At 40.6% G+C, this 22,428-nt stretch overlaps 1 protein-coding gene across 1 annotated transcript in view; it reads left to right on the forward strand.

Annotated features, from left to right (window-relative positions):
- Nucleotides 1-1,863: 1,863 nt before the first annotated feature.
- Nucleotides 1,864-22,428, forward strand: part of GPHN (gephyrin) — a 632,163-nt gene continuing 611,598 nt past the window's right edge. The window contains exon 1 of the mRNA XM_004370959.2: nt 1,864-1,974. Within this exon, the coding sequence (XP_004371016.1) occupies nt 1,911-1,974 (64 nt within the window). The 5' untranslated portion in view covers nt 1,864-1,910. The remainder of the gene's footprint in view (nt 1,975-22,428) is intronic.

Consider the following 22,428-nt stretch of genomic DNA (forward strand, 5'->3'; position numbering starts at 1 on the left):
AGTGAGTTCATGATATGGCTTCAATTTTTAATCCACTGTGAAAAATTCCAGCAATACACACACTCAAAATTAAGTATTTCACTGATTTATCTTATCCCACCTCAATTCCATCCATTTTCTCTTCTGTACTTCCCATTATTTAAGATGAAATACATAACTGTGTGACTCTTCAGAGGATGAGTAATTCCATGTTTCAACTGGAACAATAAAAAACTCATAACCATCAAACTGGCTCTGAAATTTTAATTGTGTATAAACACCGATGATTATACATTTTTTGACACTTCATTTTGCTTTTCATTTTTATGCTTCCAGGTTTTACCATGGGTGAGAAAACAACCAACCCTCTGCCGTAGAGTCCATTCCGACTCATTGCGACCGTGTAGGTCAGAGAGAAACTGCCCCATAGTTTCCAAGGAGCGGCCGGCGGATTCAAACCGCCGACCTTTTAGTTAGCAGCCGAACGCTTAAGCACTGTGCCACCAGGACACAGAATAGAAGAATATATATATAACTATATATACACACACACGTATCAGAAGTTGAAAGGACCAGAAAGAAGAGAGTAACAAATCGACATAACATAGCTACAGGTGATTAATATGAAAGGCACTTGAAAGTAAAGGGTACCAAAAGCTATTTTGATGGTAAAATAATATTCCACAAACACTGAAATGAAACTCAGTTGCCACGGCCTGTATTCTATTTCCAGTTTTGAGACTGTGGTTCAGGTGGGAGCAACATGCCCTTCTCTTTCTCTAAGTGGATAGTGCTTTTCATCTAAAAACAGACCGTGGCGGTGAAATTTAAGGCCACAAAACCATGGGACAATGGGGTAAGACATGCCAAATATCTCCATTCAGGATGCCCTGCCGCAAACTCCTAAGCTTCGCTTGCTTGTGAGGATCGACCTGTAGGTACTGACTTGGAAATGGCATCCTAAAGCTCTGGAGAAGCAGAAATGCCCCGGCAACGGGAGCTGATTGAGGTAGCAGGAGGTTAAGATTAGGCGGGACAGGATACCTCCTTCTTTGCCCACAGCGAGCTCTGTCACATTAGCCGCTGTTCTGTCACCCACGCAGCTTTCGAAGCAACCTCCAGGTTCCTCGGTGCCTTCGGGGGGCGGGCGAACGCTCCCGAAAGCTGTGAAGCGGCTCTGCGTGCGGAGCCATCCACTACCCAACCTGTAGAATGGCTAGGCTGCCCTGGAGAGGCAGCCTCAGGCGGCTGACTACAGACGAGGCGCTACGCTCGGCAGGTGATTGCTTCTGTCTGGGGCTCGGCGACGCTGCGTTCGTGTCTCGCGCGCACCCACTCTGCGTTCTCTCAGCCAATCCGGCGCTACTCGCTCGCCCACCTACGTTCCCCAGGCCATCACTGGCTGGGGCCGCTCCAGCCCACTCCCAGAACTCCGCAGCAAGCTCTCACCCCTCCCGTAACTGTCCACGAGTTGCACGCCTCTGAGTGTAGCTCCGCCCCTATCCCTGAGGCCGCCCCCTCAACCTCCAGAGCCAGTGCTCTTTTTCTCTCAGTCTCCTGCCATTTAGCCGCTCTGGGTCTCGCGCTCTCCGCAGAGCGGCTTTAGTCTCTCGCGCCTCGCTCGGACGCCTCTGCGCGCTCTCTCTGTGCGGTCGCCGCGTCCCCCACCCCCAGCTTGCTGTCTCCGACTCGGACTCGGGGTCGCGCTCCCTGACTCCGCCCCCCCCCGGCGGACTCGCGCACTCCTGGCCGGGCCTCTCCCGGGAGCAGGCCGCCAAGCGCTCTGCCGCCTCCCACTCCTTCCCCGCTCGCCACGCGCTCCCCGGGCGCCCTCGCTCCCGCGCTCTCCGAGGCGAGCGCGCTCCCGGCCCGCGCGCTCCGGGCTCCGGTTTCTCCCGGCTCCTGTCGGTGCGGTGACTGCGCTGGGAAACATGGCGACCGAGGGAATGATCCTCACTAACCACGACCATCAAATCCGTGTCGGAGTCCTCACAGGTAACCGGGGGAGGAGATCCACGACCGCTGCGGCCGCTGTGCCCCCACCTGCCTCAGCCTTCTCGCTGTAGTGGCCCAGCTCTGCGGCCCTCTGGAGGAGGGCAGCTAAGGAGGGGGCGCAGGGGGTGCGTTTTACAACTGCTGAAAGCTGCCGAAGGTTGGGGTGAGGGTTCCCGTGGGTTCCCCCGGAGCTGGGGCAGGCCCATCGGATGTCAGGCCTCAGCGCCTTCGCAGCCGAAGTCCCTGGTCCCCGGGGACTACGGGGTCGGGGCGGCGGGCGCTGCGGGGCTGCGCGCTGCCGGTGCTGGCGGCGGGATCCCGGCTCCGCTGTGTGAAGCACGCCGCTCTCGTCTTGCCTGGGTGCATCCCTCCGCTCATGCTTTTCCAAGGGGGGTGGGGAATCCCATCTCCACCCCCTCGTTGCCCTCCCCCTCCCTCTACCCGGCGGCCCCGCGGAGCTCTGGCCGAGCTTGTCTCAGGCACCGGCTGGACTTGACCACGGGTGTTCTTTAGGCGAAACTCTGCTCCGCTTCAGGCTGCCCCTCGCAGGCCGGGCATCCCCTCAGCCGCCCATGGGACACCCTTCGCCTTCCCCGAGAGGTGGAGGATGGGCTTGCGCCTGGACCTCGGAAAGTGTCTGCATTCTGCCTTCCCGAGCAAAGGGCCCTCTGTCCATCTCTCTGTGTCCTAGCGGGGATGGACGGGCTGCAGCCTGCGGCAGGGGATCTAGTCCATTTTATTTGAGAGGGAAGGATTCCCCCATTTGGGCTCCTTTGTTCGTCTCTCTTCTGGGAACCTCCCCTCCCCCCACGGTGATGGTCCCGAGGCTCGTGAGAAGCTCACTTTTCCCGGGTCGCGTTTCCCTCGCTCGCGGAAGCCGTGTGTGCTCTGCATGTCTGATTCCGTTGCATTGTATTTGGGTAGTATCCTTCAGTTCAGCGATTGGCAGTTGCTGCAGGGCTTGACTTCCAAGATGAATAGGAAGCCGATTTGTAGGGGTTTCTGCTGTGGTTTTGTAGTTGGCGAGGTGTGTGTGTAACTGAGTGGCGAGGCGGGGGTTAAAGAATTATATTTGGAATCAGAGGGTTTAGTTTGGAGTGGAGGAAATCCAAGACTCAGTGATGTGATTTCGGAAAAAGAGATGTAGACGGGAATCCTAGCCCTTCTATTCCCCCCCCCGACTTCTTTTTTTAAATTTTTTTTCCTTGTCAAATTCTGACAGGTTGACATGGTGCTCGAGAAGGGACTAAATTGAATGAGACTTGATTTTATTATTAGGTAGAACAGCTTCCGAGACTGAGGGTAGATACTGAGTGCAAAGCTTAATTTAGCTGCTGAGTTTCACGAAAAGGGGGGTATCTGTGGCACCCCTTCCTCTCTTTTAAGTAAACAGATTGCCTTTCCTTGGTATTCTTTCCAGATGTTAACTGTGATCTATTGAATTTTCCTTTTTGAAAGTCCCTGGGATAGAGAAGCTAGTGTAAACCAGTTGCAGGGACAGGAACCCTCCGAATCGGAAGGTGCAGTGTTCTCTTCTAAATGCTGAAACTGCTGCCTTGCGCCTAGATTCAGTTCTACCTCTAAGTTTTTAGAGTTGACTTTTCTGCTTTTTAAAGAATCTGATCACGGTATGTAAAGGTGTATACTGTATATCAACCTTCAGCTTGCACTTTAAATTCTAGCCATGCTTTGAAAATTAATAGAATAGTAAGACTGAAGTTTAATAGAAACCAAAGTATGTCAGCTGTGCATGGAATTGAAAGGCCATAGATGTTTAAAAGTTAAACCGTGGAGATTTTTTTAATGTCTATTTACGCTTCCCTAGTAGTTTTACTTAGTGAATCATCTTACGTGTTGTATTGGGCAAATCTGCTGCAAAAGACCTCTTTAAAGTGTTAAAAAGCAAAGGTGTCACTTTTAAGACAAAGGTGTGCCCGACCCAAGCCGTGTTTTCAGTCGCCTCTTATGCATGTGAAAGCTGGGCAGTGAATAAGGAAGACTGAAGAAGAATTGATGCCTTTGAATTATGGTATTGGTGAAGAATACTGAATGTACCATGGACTGCCAGAAGAACAAACAAATCTGTCTTGGAAGAAGTACAGCCAGAATACTCCTTAGAAGCAAGGATGGCTTTGTCTTACATGCTTTGGACCTGTTATCAGGAGGGACCAGTCCCTGGAGAATGACATTGTGCTTGGGGTCAGCGAAAAAGAGGAGGACCCTCAATGAGATGGAGTGACACAGTGCCTGTAACAATGGGTTCAAACATAGCAATGATTGTGAGGTTGATGTAGGACGGGGCAGTGTTTCCTTCTGTTATACACAAACTCTCTCTGAGTTGGAACCGATTAACACCTAATAACAACAACAGTAGTTTTATTTAATGAATCATCTTACCTTGGTCAAGTAACATAATAAATAGGTGTTTCACAGAGTACCTTGAAAGATACAGCACCTCTCTTGTATCCCTACAGTCCAGTGAGGTAACACTGGTATGCAAACAATTGAAGAAGCAGTGTATGTAACTATTGTGCTAAAATTGTTGAAACAAGTTACCCATGCATTTGGGGGATGAATGCAAAAGGAATTCCATATTTAGATGGTTTGAAGCTTTACCTGAAGGAAGAATTTAGTACATTTACCACAGGCAAGAAGAAACTGGCATTTTTAAGGGAATTTGAAAGTCAGTGGCAACCTTATAAATTATTATGTAGGTGAAGATGAGTTTCTTGAACAGAATAAAATGCAATGCAAAGGGCTTGAAAAGCTCCAGTGGAATAGGTAGGTGGCATAGATAAATGTCAAGGAAAGAAGATGACTTTGGAATTAAATACAATCGGAGAAGCATTTCATTAGAATGAGGTACAGTAGTTTAGAGGATAAAAATCTAGGGCCAAGAGTAAGGATGTGGCTAAAGGAGTGAAAAGGAAACTGCGTATTTGGTAGAAGTGGTAACAGAAGGCAGTAGGATTTGATGATAGAATGGATATTTGAAGTAAGAAATAACAGGCTTTTTCTTCAAAAATTATTGAACTAAATATGAATAAAAATTGACTCGATGGCAGTGGGTTTTATGATGGCACCTGGAACCAAGGAGAAGAATCAGAGGAAAGCGCTCCAGTGCTCAGTCTGTGAATAGTGGATTTTACTTACAAAACAGCTTAATTTCTTTGGTCTTGATATTACATATGATTTTGGGGGAACAAACTCCTACAAAAATGAAGCTATACTGTGCAGTTTTGTGTCTTTTAGAACTTCAAGTGTTGCACTGAGCTTAAGTACTATGATTTTATGCTTCAGAAAATTGAGTTAAGAAGCCACACTTAAAACTGTGATTTCATGAGTTGTAGTTTGAATCTGAAAGGTGGAGGACTTGTTTTGTAAAACATCGTCTGTGTCCTTCACAATAGTGAATTTAAATATTTTATCTAAAACTATTTATAAACGTAGTGGTATGGTCTACTAGCTTCCCCCCACCCCGTACCCACACATTTTACAATGTGTTAGATAGTATTTTCGGGAAATTGTATTGTCATTTCCAAACTTCTTTGTGACATTGTTGATTATCTGTTGAAAGGTAATATTTGTACTTTGAAGCTTTTCATCTTCTAGATATTTTTGTAATCTTATTCTCAGCTTTGAATTTGCAAATACAGTATGCAGTCTTTTGAAACTTCTCATAAAATGAATTAACTGTATTAGAATTTTGAAAGAATAATGGTAGAAGGGGAAATGTTTAGCAAAGGCATTTCTTTTTTATTTGACTATCTTGAATCATTTATGACTTGGCAATCAGATTATGGTAGTGAATAGAACATGGACATTTTAGTTTTCCTAATGATTTTTAATTACGAAAATGAGGACATGTATGTACACAAAAATAGATGGTACATGGAAACATTTTATGTTGAAGATTATTGCTCTGTCTCTAACAACAGTATCTTTATTAATAACTATCTTATGTTGATTTGCCAGAGATGAAGGTTATAGTTTAATTTTTAATATATCTGTTTCCAATGTTCTTTACTTCTATTACTACTTATAGCAGACACTGAAGATATTAAATATCATGAGGCAAAGAAGCGTCTGCTGCTTTGAAACTAGAAACAAGATATAGGACAGCCAGTGTTAGGATATGTGTGTATATATATGTATGTTAATAGTTTCAGTGGTAATTGTATGTATAGTCAGTCTTAACAACAATTATATAGCAGGCTTACTATATTTCAGATGTCGCTTTCACCTACTTTTATTCTGTTTTGAAAGAAGCTATTTATCAAGACAGCACAATAATTCCACCACTATAAAAGTTCCACAGAATCATTATCAAGAAAGTAATGAATACATGAATATTTATAATATAGAGTCAGACAGATTATGCTCCATTGGCTACTTAATATCACATTATCTAGCCACTGCTAAGGTTTGGCACCACAGTATTTGGCTAAAGGTGACAGTACATTACCTTAATCCATTATCTAAAGCAGTGATAAGGGCAGGGGTGGATTACCCAATAAGCAAGGTTTCACGGTGAAACCCATATAAAATTATTCAATACAGACTAGGAGTGAGCACATGCTTACCTTGCTTGCTGGATATTAGTCTCTGTCAAGGATTGTAAATTTGAAAAGAGGCTTTGATTCTGTAGGGAGGTGCTGTGAGGTTGGCAGAGACACAGATGCCAGCCATACCTAGAAGCAGAATCTTTGATGTGGTGAAAAAATGTGAAATTGTTCATTCACTACAGATGATCTGGTGTTTACCTTGCCTATTGGATAACCCGTCCCTGTGCATGGATGAGAAAAAATTGCAAATTTGTAGAAAAGGGCATTATTTTAAATATATCTTTGCTCTGCTAATACACATTTTAGTTGCACTAAAATATAGATTTGAAATCAGTAAGAAATATTGGAACAAATATAAGACAAGGTAACATAGATTAGATAAAAGGCTAATTGCAAACTAACCAGTTGCCGTTGAGTAGACTCCGACTCATGGTGACCCCATGTGTGTCAGAGAAATCTGCGCTCTGTAGGGCTCTCAGTGGCTGATTTTTTGGAAGTAGATTGCCAGGCCTTTCTTTCGAGGTGCCTCTGGGTAGACTTGAATTGCCATTCTTTGGGTTAGCAGCTGAGTGAGTTAACCATTTGCACCACCCAAGGACTCCAGTTGTAAGCCAACCAAACCAAAAATACTATAGTTGCATGTAGGGAGTATTTGAGTCGTTCATAAATAAAGTCATTCAAAATATTAAAAAACAAAGTTCTAAGCCAAGGAGATGATGATCTAATAACTATGAAATTATTTGATCATTTATTTCATTCCCTAAACTTATTCTTGTATATAATGTGTCAGTATTATTTTCCGAAAAGCCCATTTATTGAAAAAACAAAACAAAACAAAGCAAAACCCATTGCCATAGATTCCAACTTATACCGACCCTATAGTACAGAGTAGAACTGCCCCATAGGGTTTCCTGGGAGCAACTGGTGGATTCGAACTGCCAACCTTTTTGATCAGCAGCTGAGTTCTTAACCACTGTGCCACCAGGGCTCCCATTTATTGATAAGAATGTGTAAGTACATCATTTTCTGAGACTAGAGAGTGTCAGTAAGTAAATATATCACTGTTACAAACAAAACCTAAATCCTACCAGATGGAATTATGTATTCTGCCAAACCTACCTCATTTTTTCAATAGTTTCTATATGACTATTGTTAAAAAAGAAGCCTACTTCTCAAACTAGGTTATTCTTTCATGAATTTTTGGTTGGAAGCAATGTATTAGAGAATTAGAGAATCAAACGTATGAAAATGTTGATTAGTTTCTAGTGAATATACTTAGTACTGTCATCACTGACCAGAGACTTTAAAACTGTTAATACATACGTTGCTAGATATTAAGAGTTTTAACTGTATTAAAAATGTGTATGACTATTTGACTTGAAACTGAAGTGTATGGTGGAGAATCAACAATATGCTAGTGGGGAGGAAGTGATGAATGAGGGTCTATTTTTACTCTTACTGGTGAAAAATTCCTGGTTAAGTTGAATATCGTGCTTTTTTGAAACAGCGAATAATATAGATAAAATCTGTACTTGGCTCCTGTAAATAGGATTGAAAAAGGACAAAGCATATTTGGAATTTGAGATATTAAAAAAAGAGATCCTGAAAAAGAAAGTAATGAAACCACAAGGGATTTCTTCCATCACATCTGGGCAGAGAAGATAAATACCAAGGAAGAAGACAAGATTGTTTAACTTGCTTATAGTAGTTGTGACTATAGCCAGTATGAATAGCATGCTATCTGCCTTGCATTAAAAAAGTGTTTTTGTGAGACCTCTGAAAAAGTGAATGTCTGATGAAGTATTGCCAGGTAGAAGTTCTCTCTGATTGTTTAATGAGTTGATAAATGAATTTATACTTAATGAATTAATTTTAATTACATAAGTAGAACTTCTTGAAAATTTTGTCATTAAAATAAACAATGCCAGCAACTTTTATAGTAGTTTTGCTAGTAATATATTTTGAAAGAATGGGATTAAATTTACTGTGCTTTTAAAACGTTTCCTAATGTGAAAATTAAAGGAGGAAGGAGATGAGATATGGTGAAATAAGTGAGTGTTACCACAATTTGTATTTTGCTTCTCAAACTGAGAACATGGTATTGTGTCAAAGGATACTCTGAGGTTTAGAGTCTAAGCTATGGGAACAAGCAAGAATTCTTTTTTTTTTAAATTGTGCTTTAGGTGAAAGTTTACGAGCAAATTAGTTTTCTCATTAAACAATTAATACACATATTGTTTTGTAACATTGGTTGCCAACTCTGTGATGTGTCACATTCTTCCCTTCTCAACTTCAGGTTTCCCATTTCCATTCGTCCAGCTTTCCTGTCCCTTCCTGCCTTCTTGTCTTAGCTTTTGGGCTGGTGTGCCCATTTAGTCTTGTATATATGGTTGAACTACGTGTTGTTGTTGTTTTATACGCCTGTCTAACTTTTGGCTGAAGGGTGAACTTACAGGAGAGACTTCAGTACTGAGTTAAAAGGATGTCCAAGGGTGCTCTCAGGGTTTCTCCAGTCTCTGTCAGACCAGTAAGTCTGGTCTTTTTTTGGGTTTGAATTTTGTTCTACATTTTTCTCCCACTCTGTCTGGGATGCTCTATTGTGATGCCTGTCAGAGCGTTAGGTGGTGGTAGCCAGTCACCAGCTACTTGTCCTGAACTCGGTCTGGTGGAGGCTGTGGTAGTTCTGGTGCATTAGTCCTTTGAACTAATTTTTCCCTTGTGTCTTTGGTTTTCTTCATTCTCCCTTGCTCCAGACTGGGTGAGACCAATAGACGTATCTTCGATGACTGCTCACAAGCTTTTAAGACCCCAGACGCTACTCACCAAAGTAGGATGTAGAACGTTTTTTTTATAAACTGTGTTATGCCAGTTGAGCTAGATGTTCCCTGAGACCATGGTCCCTAGCCCTTAGCCCACTAACTGGGTCCCTCAGGGAGTTTGGATGTGTCTGTGAAGCTTCTATGACTTTGCCTTGGTCAAGTTATACTGGCTTCCCCAGTATTGTGTAGTGTCTTACACATCACCAAAGTTACTATTTATCTATTGTCTAGTTGGTGTTTTTTCCTCCCCACATCTCTCAGGCACTAATTCTTAAAGTATCAATTTTACTTTAGAGTAAGTAATTTAGAGCATTTTTTATATTAAGATAAGCATGAATACGTCAGGCACAGAGTGTAGCATTTGCATGAGCTTTTTAGATAAAATCAGAAACTTTGAAGACATTTCAAGTGAGCCCATTATGTAACTCCAGACTTCATCATTCTTTGTTTTTGGTACTTAGGTGAAAAAATTTAAGCAGTGCTGGGGTCGTGGAAATAACGCTAGGAGAGCGTGTTCTAATCCTAATCTGGCCAGAAACACTTTGTAATCTTGAGCATATCAACTCTTTCTCAGCTTTTCTCACCATTAAAGTGAAGAAGTCATTCTCTAAGATTACTTCAAGCTCTCATGTAATATATATTTCTATCCTTTAGTATCCTGACTGGTTGGAGAGAGAGAATAGGATATCAGGTTTAGTTAATTTTTTTTCAGTTTTATAACAGGAATGGTCATGGGAGGGTAGATTATATATTAAAAAAAAAAAAAGAATAAGAAATGAAAAAAAGTTAAAAATAGGTGTATTTCATATAAAACTCAGATTTTTAGCTTCTTCTGAAAAATTGAAAGACTCAAGCAACACTGCAACCGCTTTCTCTCATCATAATAGTTGGTTAGAGTGGCTGCCCTTGTGAGATAGGGCATGTATTCGCCAGTTTGCCACAGTTCCCGACTTATTTATACTGTCTGCCTAACCCCTGCAGGTATTTGAGTTTGTGATCCTTGTTCATATATAGTATTTGGCACTTCCCGTTTTTCCCTCCCTCCCTCTACAGCTTGTCTTTGACATCTTTTTGTATTAGTGACAATATAACAGTTAACTTTATTAAGAACTTACCAAGTGTAAAATACTTTTCTAGAACCTTTTTACAGAGCCTATTAATTCATTTAATCCTTATAATAGTATTGGTATTATCACCATTTTATAGTTGAGGAAATTGAAGCAGAGTGAGATTAAGTAATTTGCCCAAGATAGTGGGATAAGAGGCCAAGGTGTTAAACCCATATTGTCTGGTTCCTAGAGTGTAAACTCTTAACCACCACTACATTGTACTCTTTCTTGGTCTGTAAAAATTAGTTCGTATAGATAAGCATATTTCTTTTCAGTGGCTCTGTTGTAGTACATCATAGGTTATGCTGTATTTAATCACTCCTGTCATGGTTTGAATTATGTCCCCCCAAAAATGTGTGCATCAATTTGGCTAGGCCATGATTCCTGGTACTGTGTGATTTTCCTGTATGTTGTAAACCTGCCTCTATGATGTTAATGAGAGAGGATGGGTGTGTGTTAGTAAGGCAGGACCTGACCTGCAAGACTGGATTGTGTCCCGAGGCAGTCTCTTGAGATATAAAAGACAGAATTTGGTACTGAGAGTGGGGTGCTGCTCTAACAGATACCTAAAATGTGGAAGCGGTTTTAAAACTGTGAATGGATAGATGTACGGCAGTGACAGAGGACCAGCAGCAGCAGAGAGCCTGCAGCAGCAGAAAAGCAGCAGCAGCAGAGAACCAACAGCAGCAGAACCAGGAGACCGGTGAAAGATGGCGCTGGAGCCGACCCAGGAGCCGACCCACAGAGTGAGAGAGCTGAGTGCACGAGCCTTTCTGGCGGAGTGGGGTGCCTCTGGGCACTTATACCGGTGGAGCTACAGAGCTTTGGAACACTTGCCCCAGCTGGGCAGATGCTGGCGTGAGGCCCGAGGGCCAAGAGCCCACAGGAAACAGAAGCAGAAGCTGAAGAGACAAGGGACACAAGAAGCTGAGCTGCCTTGGTCTCAAAAGGTATGGCCATGACCTCAGGGGTTTCTAAGGGTGGAGTTGTCACTCTGATGGAGTAGGAGAATCGTGCGCCTAAAGCCGAGGGAGCAGAGTTGCTGTCCCAGTGGGCCTGGAAGGCGGAGCTGAAGGCCAGGGCCCAGGGGCCTCCACTCAAAATCCAGAGACCGTGGCCAATACCTAGAGTCTGGAGGGCAGGGCTATTGTGTAAATTGTCTCAGAGAACAGAAGATTATTTTCAAAGCCTTGAGGGCTAATGTAATGTGTTCTGCTGACTTGCTTGGTGCCTGTTATCCCTTCTTTCCCTCCAGTTTCTCCCATTTGTAATGGAAATGTCTAGCTTGTGCCTGTTTTGCCATTGTACCTTTGGAAGCAGATAACTTGTATTCTAGATTTCACAGATGAAGAGGAATTTTTGGATTTTGGACTTGGAGTTAAGACTTTTGCTATGATATGATGGGGTGAATATGTTTTCCATGTTGCAAGGATGTGATTTTTTGAGGACCTCGTACCATCAAGAAAGCAGTGCCGGGAGCAGAGCCCATCCTTTGGACCTGGGTCCCTGCGCCGAGAAGCTCCTAGTCGGGGGGAACACTGATGAGAAGGCCGAGAGAGAGAAGACCTTCCCCTGGAGCTGACACCTTGAATTTGGACTTTTAGCCTACTTTAGTGTAAGGAAATAAACTTATCTTTGTTAAAACCATCCACTTGTGGTATTTCTGTTATGGCAGTACTGGATGACTAAGACAACTCCCTAATTGATGGACATTGAAGTTCTAATTTTTCATTGTGACAAATGTTGTAGCTAATAACATTGTACATTTATCATTGCATATTTATGAGTTTTTTAAAATATAAGATTAATTACTATATGTAAAATTTTGGGGTCGGGTATATGAATTAAAAATGTTGATGGACAGTGCCAACTTGTCTTCCAAAAAAGGTATATTAAATGTGTTACCACCTTTATTGGGTATTATCTTTTTAATCTTTACAAGTTCTGTTGAGATATATTTCTTTCTTGAGTTACATAGGTGGATTAGGACCTTTTTGTTGCAAAATGACAGATTCCCAGCTGAAAATTACCTTAGGTTAAAAGTGGGGAATTTGTTAACTATATAGTCATATGGTTATAGAGATGGAGCTGTCTTTGGGGACTCAAACTATGTAATCAGGGAATTAATGTAATCAAGGACTTTTGTTCTCCATTTCATTGCTCTTTTTTTCTTAGTGTATTGCATGCTGACTTCCTTCATGTAACCAGAATTGGGGAGGGGAAGGGTTGGGAGGTTATAAAACCAAAACCAAACCCATTGCCGTTAAGTCAGTTCCGACTCATAGTGACTCTATAGGACAGAGTAGAACTGCCCCACAGGGTTTCTAAGGAGCGCCTGGTGGATTCAAACTGCTGACCTTTTGGTTGGCAGCCGAACTCTTAGCCACTACAGCACCAGGATTATAGTAATGCTTAACTACAGGCTTTCCCTGTCCCAACTAGTGAGTTAAGAGGAAAGATTTTGTATATACAATTCCAGGATGCGCCTTCACCTGGCTTGCCTCACATGTCCATCCTTGAGTCAGTCACTGTAGCCAGCGGAGTGAGGACTTTGACTGGCCAGGTTTGGAGCACATCCTTGGGTCTTGGAAATGGGACACTAAATCGGTAGCCTCACAGAAATCACACAGAGGGAAGGGAAGTCTTCAAAAGAAGAAGGGTTTCTTTCACTAGAAGGGGTAAAAGTGTTGGGCAGACAGCTCCCTTTCTAGAAGTTCCCTGAAATCTTGATACCTTTCTGCTCTCTTTCTCTGCCTTCCCTTCCCCCACAAGAATATAGTTTATTACATCTGCCCTGTTCTTTTTCCTCTTCCCTTATAGATTGCTTCTTCCATGAAAATGCTCCTCTAGCAGATAATTTTAATTTAGAATTGGAGCAGATCAGTGTGTGAGAATTAGTGGTTAAACTCAGGGACACTAATATCAAGAGTATCTAATTTATGTATCAGGAGCACTCATAATGATTGGCTTCTACTTTTCATATTCTACATAAGAATGTTCATCTTAGAACAGTAGTAGTATACGTATAGTAGAGAATAAGATTTTGCTAGTTTTTAGAAAGACCCTTTTATGTTGCTTTATTTTGAACTTATGATCGGCAGTCTTTTTTTTCCTACTTTTTTTCTGTCATTCCTCCTAGTGTTTCCTAAATGTTGTTCTGGCAGCACTTGTCTGGGAGATGTAGTATGAAAAAGTTTTTACCTGGTCAAATAAATTTGGAAAGTGCTACATAATATATCCCTCTTTGGAGATTCACATTATATATTAGCATGTTAAAAGCCGTGAATAATGTAATTGTGAGTCCCGTTGGACTTATTTAGTCTAGTGTTTTTGAAACTTGATTGAGAGTGGAACACTTTTTTCAAGACACAGCAGAATTCTGTTCAACACCTCTGAAAAATGGTGGTTTTTTTCCTTCAAATGATCTTTTGGAATTCTGTGTAAGACCTTTATATTTATTCTTTTAACTTTTTGCTGTAGAAGTAATGATTTCCCACAATGATCTCTACTGTGAAAATTAATTTTATTTTTTTTCCTGGATTTGCATTAAGAATATACATTATTTTTTTTCCCAATTACTTACCGCTTCTTTTTTTTTAAATTAAAATGCTGACTAAATACATTGTTATCTTTTTCAGAAAATCTATGATAGCAAAGAGGAGAAACTGACCAGTCTTGATTCTGGTACTGTTACATGGGGAAAGAACACTGGATGAAGATCTATTTTGGATTTTTCATTGGGAGTTTAATAGTATCATTTGTAAAATGGAAAGTTGATTAGATGATCTCTAAGATCTCATTCAGCTTTAAAATCTTATCAGTCTCAATCTCAGGAACATACCTTGTGTTTACCATTCTATCCTTGCTTATATTTATGTAATCTATAATCTATTACTGGCAGTGAAATTATTGATTTGAAATGGCTTCCTTTCTTCAAACAGGAAAAATTGCTAAGACACTGACATTCATACCAAGTGTAAATGGAGATAAATGTCTGTTTCTCCCACTGCATAATATGTGCAATTTTATTTTACTCAATATCGTATGCTGCAGAGAGCTCAAAAATTGTAAGATGTTTAAGATTGAGAATAAAAATTATATGAATCTAAGCATAATAACTGATTCACAAAATCGAGTTTAGAAGAATAATAATGACTTGGGAGTTTCTGGGGTATTACCTTTTTCTTTTTTAACTTAAAATGTAGTAATACATTATACCAAAGATCTGAAAGGGAAAAATTAGTATTTCCACCCCAAATTATGATTATTTTGCTATTATATATGTAAATATATTGTTAAAATAAGACACATACCCTTAACGAACAGTATGTTTTAGGTTCATACAGATATTCAGAATAGTAGGGGAACTCTGGATTAGACTGCCTACGCTTATATCTAAATTGAGTGAAGTTAAGTTTTCAGAGTTACTTAACTTCTATAAGCTTCAGTTTTCTCATCTGTAAAGTGAGGAATAATACTAATGCCTGCCTCAGAGGATTGTGATAAGTGAATTAATGAATGTAAACATTTAATGAGTGTACCCACATGATAGGCACTCATTAAATGTTATTGTGCATTATAGTAAGTATGAATACTTTTATAAACATGGTAACAGAAAGCAACCAATATAACTTTTATATATCTGACCTCAATTTTGGTTTATCCCCAAGCTGTTCTTTCTCACTATTTTTTTTTTTTTTTTAGGATCGTCGTTAAATAACAACACTGTACCAGGCTTCTGTTTGTTCTAAATTCTTGTTTTCCAGCTTAAATTTTGGGCAGTAAGAGACTAAAGATGCTATGTGTAACTTAGTAACTAAGGGTGAGAATTTGACATTTTTAAGGTATAAGTATAAAGTAAAATAGGTATGTGAAACTGCTTCTGATATTCTTCTTTAAGGCTCCTTAAGATCCATGGAGAGACAGCTGCCTCTACACATATGTATGTGTGAATTCTTTCTCCCTCTCCCCTGCTCTCTCCCTTCTTCCTCTCTCCCTCTTACCGTTTGTCTCTCTCTCTCTCCTTATAGAGTATTATCATTAAGAAAGTGTTTTGAAAAATTTACAATGTTATACAAATCATGAAGTAATGCAGGGTGATAAGGTAATAGTGAAATAAAGTGATTTAGTAGATGATTGTTGGTTTGTGGTAGAGAGGAATTTTTAATTGTAGATGAGGAAAATAGTATACTTGTATTTGCCCCAGGAATAAAGAGCCAAGGCTTAGACTTTCTGTGTTTAGGTTGAAGAAATAATGATTTGGAGCGTAAGGGAAAGAAATACATAAAAGAGGAGGGATACTTTATGAAATAGCAGATGCCAAAAGAATCTATAGAATTTAGTGCATTGCTAAAAACAATTTTCGGCAGGTAAGTTTGGGAATCATTGACTTAGGTAATACTCCAATTTTTCTCTGCAGATGAATCTGTGAAGTAGTTATTAATTTGAAAGAAAAATGTCAATTTACATCATAATGAAACATGCATTGCTTTTTGATTCTTAATGCTGTTCGGAAGTGGGTCATATCTAATATGAGAAACTCGAAGACAAATAATGGAGACCCTCCAGAGCAGGAACTTTTAAGCTGCTAAATAGTTATGATTGGATTTTATAACTCTGTTGTTTTCCTGTCCATGAATAATGTGTTAGTCTTGTTAACAAACAGTGTACCATGTGATGTGCTTTGCATTGTGTTAGCCTAAAGCCGCTAAATATGTATAATGTCATCCTTTAAGCATGAGGTTGTAAAATAGGCTTACATTTTAAGTCATTTATATATTAAAACACTTGCCAAGTACCGTACGGCAGGGTTCACCAGACTTTCTATAAAGGGCGACGTAGTAAATATTTTAGGTCTTTTGGGCCATATGATTTCTATTGCAGATACTCAACTCTGCCCTTGTAGCGCGAAAGCAGCCATAGACAATATGTAAGCAGATGAGTATGTGTTCCAATAAAGCTTTATTTTCAGAAACGCATGGTGGACCAAGGTTGTCCCATGGGTCATAGTTTGCTGACCTCAACCTGGTGCTGTTAAGTTGACTCAGATTCATAGTGACCCTATAGGACAGAATAAAACTGCCCCGTAGGGTTTCCAAGGCTGTAGACTGCCACATCTTTCCAAGCAAACTGCCACATCTTTCTCCCGCAGAGCACCTGGTGGGTTGAACTGCCAACCTTTTGGTTAGCAGCCGAGCGCTTTAATAATACATATTCTGTATTAGGAAAAATCAAATTCCAAGTTACTTGCATGTGAATTAAACTTTCATATTAGTTAGGATTCACATTACAAACAGCCAGAAAACTTAGTGGCTTAAAACTATAGTATCTCTAATATTGCAGTGAATTAACTGCATGCTTCTGCTTTAGGTGGTGTGATGGTTAATTTCATGTGTCAACTTGACTAGGCTATGATTCTCAGTGGTTTGGCCAGATACTGGTCTGGTTGCTATTCTGTAATATAATGTAATATAATGTAACGTAATAACCTTCCGTGATGTGATCTGATATGATCAGCCAATCAATTAAAAAGGGAGTTTCCTTGGGGGTATAGTCTGTCTCCAGAATGTAATGGATATTCTGGCAGAGCTCATACAGAGCTCTGTCACTTGACCTGTACTCTTCTGGTTGCCTGACCTATGGATCTTGGGACTTAAGCCTGCAGAAGCTTCTAGCGGGCTGCCTGACCTATGGATTTTGGACCTGGTGGCCCCACAATTATGTGAGCCAGTTCCTTGAAGTAAATCTTTGTCTGTCTGTCTATCCATCTATCCATCAAATCTGTCTATCCATCTAATCTATCCATCCATCCATGTCTACTGGTTTTGCTCCGCTAGAGAACCCAGACTAAGACAAGTTGTGTCAGCTGGGGTTCTGATACAGCTGCAGTCATCTGGAGGTTCTCACCTAGGAGTTCATGTAGGACTGTTGGCCAGGGCCTTGGTTTTCCTACAGGTAGATCTCACTGTGTGGCTGATTCATCTGTCTCATGGTGTGATGGCTGAGTTCCAGGAAGTACTCTAAGAGCAAGCCTTGTGAGAGGGAAGAAGCAGAAGCTGCCAGGCCATTTAAGAAGCTTCACTTCTGCCATTATTCTTTTGGTCAAAACATCACAAACCTAATCCAGAGTCACTGTTTGGAAAGGACTACATAAGAGTGTGAATGCTGGGAAGCCTGGTTAACTGGAGGTCACCGAAGTAACAGTCTATCACAAGATTGTTTCGGTTGTAAGTGACAATTCAAATTGAACTAGGTATAGTAAAATGGGAAATTTATTATAAGAACATTGGGGAATCTGACTCACAAAACCCAAATACAGGATGAGGCCCTAGGAATTTTGGACCCAGGGTTTGGACCTCAAATTGTTTTTGATGTTTGCTTTACTCTTCAAGTCAGCTTCATTTACTCTTACCGCGGATCTGCCTTTTCCACACTGGAAATAACTGTGCTGTCGACAGTTCACTTATTTACATCTTAGTATTTCAGCCATTCAGAGAGGGACTGACTTTATTTTCACAGTTGTGTTTCTAAAATTTTTGAGGAAGAACTTGGATTATCCTTGACCAATCATTTACGATCAAGGGATAAGAGGTTATGTTGTACCAACCAGGAGGACAAGAGCAGGGTTAGTTAACAGAAAAGGCATGATGAGTACGTAGTCCCCAAGCAGACACTTGCCTCCTCCCCAACCATCTGTTTACTAACATAAAATAATTTGTTAATTATTTTAATAATTTTTTTTCTCCATTATACGCGTAATTCTTTCTTCATCTACCTTTAGTTACTTGATTATTCTACTGGAGAGTAGGTGAAAGTAGGGATTTGAATTAGTTTGGTATCTTGAACATTCATCGTAATCTCCCTTTGCTTTGAGTAGAAGTGTTCAGTATCTACTATTTCAGTTTACCACCATTAACAAAGAAACAAAGCATGAGGGTGATCTTACTGTGCTGTCTATCACCCATTGATTTCCAAGGATAATTTGGCTGATCTGACTGGCTGAGTGGCATATCCTTTCTCTGGAAAGGGCCCACTTGCGTACATGAAAGCAAGTAACTAAAATACAGAATGAAATAAAAGCTATACTAGAAGTACAAGCCACATGCTCTGGGTGCACAGAGGAAGGAACAGTTAATTTTGACTGAATGGCTATAGGGGGGATGGCATTTTAAAGAAGGTAGTGTTTGAACAGGGCCTGGAAGAATGAATAAACTGTCCTTAGAAAAGAAAGAAAGGTAATGAAAGGAAAGGTAATCTGGCTGTCAGGTTTCTTGGCTGCTGTGGGGGGTGGCAGCAAAGTATCTATGCTAAAGTAGCTGAATTTAAATACAGGTATAGGGAATTCCGAATAAACAACAGCATGCAGTTATCTCATTTTAATGTTCCTGAATTAGAATTTGTAAGAGCCAGCTCAGTTTTACTGCATTCAGACCTTAGGTGACTATATGCAGTTTGAAATTTGAGAATATGTTTTTTTAATTAAACAGTTTATCTCAAAGACTCAGATTTTGGATCCAGAAAGAACTTTAAGGTTTATCTGGATTAATCCAGTCTAGTAGGTGAAGAAACTAAGCTCTGTTCTATGACTTACTTAAGGTTCCACGTCTAAATATAGAGTTGGGCTAAAACCCTGGCCACCTTAGTCCAAATCTTCTGAGGAGTAGATTCCATCTCATGGCAGGCCCATGTGTGTCAGAGTAGAATTATGCTCCATTGAGTTTTCAATGGCAGATTTTTCAGAAGTAGATTGCCAGACCTTTCTTCGGAGGCACCTCTGGCTAGACTCAAACTTCCAACCTTTTAGTTACCAGCCGAGCATGTTAACTGTTAGTACCACCCAGGGACTCCACCTTACTCCTAGTCTTGGGTTTTTTTTTTGTTTTTTTTTTTTTTTTTCCCTTTTTTCTTTTTATTATCCAGTATATTCTCTATAGTGGGCAGATTTGTCCTTCTACTTTACCAAGCGTGATATCCTCTCCAGGGATTGTTCCATTCTGATAACATATCCAGTGTAAGCGAGACGAAGTATACATCTATTTATTTTTAAATTTTTAAATTTTTTCCCGTATAAAAATTATACACACATTGCCATGTGACTCCAGTTGCTCTCCCCACACTGTGACAGCACACTCCTCGTTTCTACCCCTGATTCCCCATGTCCATTCAACCAGCTCCCAACCCTCTCTGTCTTCCCACCTCAACTTTGGACAGAAGCTGCCTGTTTAGTCTCTTGTATCTATTTGAGCTAAGAGGCACACTCCTCACGAGTATAACTTTCTGTCCCACAGTCCAGTCCAATCCCTGTCTGAAGAGTGGGCCTCGGAAATTATTTTAATTCTGGGCTGGTAGGGAATCCAGGGGCCATGCTTTTCGGGATTCTTCCAGTCTCAGACCATTAAGTCTGGTCTTCTTAATAGAATTCAAGTTCTGCACCCCACCTTTGTCCTGCTCTATCCAGGAGTCTCTGTTGTGTTCCTTGTCAGGGCGGACACTGCTAGTAGCCGAGCACTATCTAGTTCTTCTGGTCTCAGGCTGATGAAGTCTCTGGTTTATGTGGCCCTTTCTGTCTCTTGGGTTAATACTTTCCTTATGTCCTTGGTGTTCTTCATTCTTTACTCCAGGTAGTGGGACCAATTGATGCATCTTAGACGGCCGCTTGCAAGCTTTTAAGACCCCAGATGCCACTCACCAAAGTAGGATGCACAACATTTTCTTAATAAGTTCTGTTATGCCAGTTGACCTAGATGTCCCCTGAAACCATGGTCCCCAGACCCCCACCCCTGCTACTGTGTCCCTCAAAGTGTTTGATTGTATTCAGGAAACTTCTTAGCTTTGGTTTAGTCCAGTTCCGCTGACTTCCCCTGTAGTGTGTGCTGTCCTTCCCTTCACCTAAGATAATTCTTATCTACTATCTGGTTAGTAAATAACCCTCCTCCTCCCTCCCCACCCTTGTAACCATCAAAGAATGTTTCCTTCTGTATTTAAACCTTTTCTTGAGTTCTTATAGCAGTGGTCTTATACAATATTTGTCCTTCTGTGACTGACTAAATTCACTCAGTATAATGACCTCCAGCTTCCTCCATGTTATAAGATGATTCACAGCTTCATCGTTGTTCTTTATTGTTGCGTAGTATTCCATTGTGTGGATATACCAAAATTTGTTTATCTTTTCTTCCGTTGATGGGCACGTAAGTTGTTTTCATCTTTTTGCTATTGTGAACAGTGCTGCAACAAACGTAGGTTTGCGTATATCTATTCATGTGACGGCTCTTATTTCTCTAGAATATATTCCCAGGAGTGGGATAGCTGGATTGCATGGTACTTCTATTTCTAGCTTTTTAAGGAAGCACAAATCAATTTCCAAAGTGGTTGTACCATTTTACATTCCCATCAACAGTGTATAAGTATTCCAGTCTGTCCACAACCTCTCCAGCATTTATTGTTTTGTGTTTTTTGGATTAATGCTAGCCTTGTTGGGGTGAGATGATATCTCCTTGTAGTTTTGATCTGCATTTCTCTAATGGCTAATGATCGTGAGCATTTCTTCATGTGTCTGTTAGCCTCCTGAATATCTTCTTTGGTGAAGTGCCTGTTCATATCCTTTGCCCATTTTTAAATTGGGTTATTTGTCATTTTGTTGTTGAGGTTTTGCAGTATCTTCTAGATTTTAGAGAATAAACGCTGATCGGATTTGTCGTAGCCAAAAATTTTTTCCCAGTCTGTAGGCTGTCTTTTGACTCTTGGTGAAGTCTTTTGATGAGCATAAGTGTTTGATTTTTAGGAGCTTCCCATTTATCTGGTCTCCTGATGCTTGTGTGTTGTTACTTATGGTTCATATTGTGTTTATGCCATGTGTTAGGGCTCCTAGCATTGTCCCTACTTTTTCTTCCATGATCTTTATTGTTTTCGATTTTATATTTAGGTCTTTGATTCATTTTGAGTTAGTTTTTGTGCATGGTGTGAGGTATGGATCTTGTTTCAGTTTTTTGCAGATGGGCATCCAGTTATGCCAGCACCATTTGTTAAAGAGACTGTCTTTTCCCCAATTAACGGACTTTGGGCCTTTGTCAAATATCAGCTGCTCATAGGTAGTTGAATTTATGTCTGGATTCTCAATTCTGTTCCATTGGTTTTTGTATCTGTTGGTGTATCAGTACCAGGCTGTTTTGACTACTGTGACTGTATAATAGGTTCTAAAATCAGGTAGTATGCGGCCTCCCGCTTTGTTCTTCTTTTTGAGTAATGCTTTACTTATTCAGGGCCTCTTCCCTTTCCATATGAAGTTGGTGATTTGTTTCTCCATCTCATTAAAAAATGCCAGTGGAATTTGGATTGGGATTGCATTGTATCTGTAGATCGCTTTGGATAGAAGTGACATTTTCACAATGTTGAGTCTACCTGTTCATCAGCAAAATGTTTTTCCACTTATGCTGGTCTCTTTTGGTTTCTTGCAGAGGTGTCTTGTAGTTTTCATTGTATAGATATTTTACATCTCTTGTTAGAGTTATTCTTAAGTATTTTATCTTCTTGGGGGCTGTTGTAAATGGAATTGATTTGGTGATTTCCTCTTCGAAGTTCTCTTTCTTGGTGTAAGGGAATCCAGCAGAGTTTTGTATGTTTATCTTGTATCCTGAAACTTTGCTGAAATGTTCTATTAGTTCCAGTAGTTTTCTTGTGGATTTGTTGGGATTTTCTGTGTATAGAATCATATAATCTGCAAATAGAGATCCTTTGACTTCTTCCCTCCCAATTTGGATGGTCTTTATTTCTTTTTCTAGCCTGATTGCTCTGACTAGGACCTGCAGCACAATGTTGAATAAGAGTGGTGATAAAGGGCATCCTTGTCTGGTTCCCATTCTCAGGGGGAATGCTTTCAAAATCTCTCCATTTATTCTGATGTTGGCTGTGGCTTTGTATAAATGCCATTAATTATATTGAGGAATTTCCCTTCTATTTCTATTT

This window comes from Trichechus manatus, unplaced genomic scaffold (genome assembly GCF_000243295.1).
Source record: "Trichechus manatus latirostris isolate Lorelei unplaced genomic scaffold, TriManLat1.0 scaffold00010, whole genome shotgun sequence".
NCBI classification, from domain to species: domain Eukaryota; kingdom Metazoa; phylum Chordata; class Mammalia; order Sirenia; family Trichechidae; genus Trichechus; species Trichechus manatus.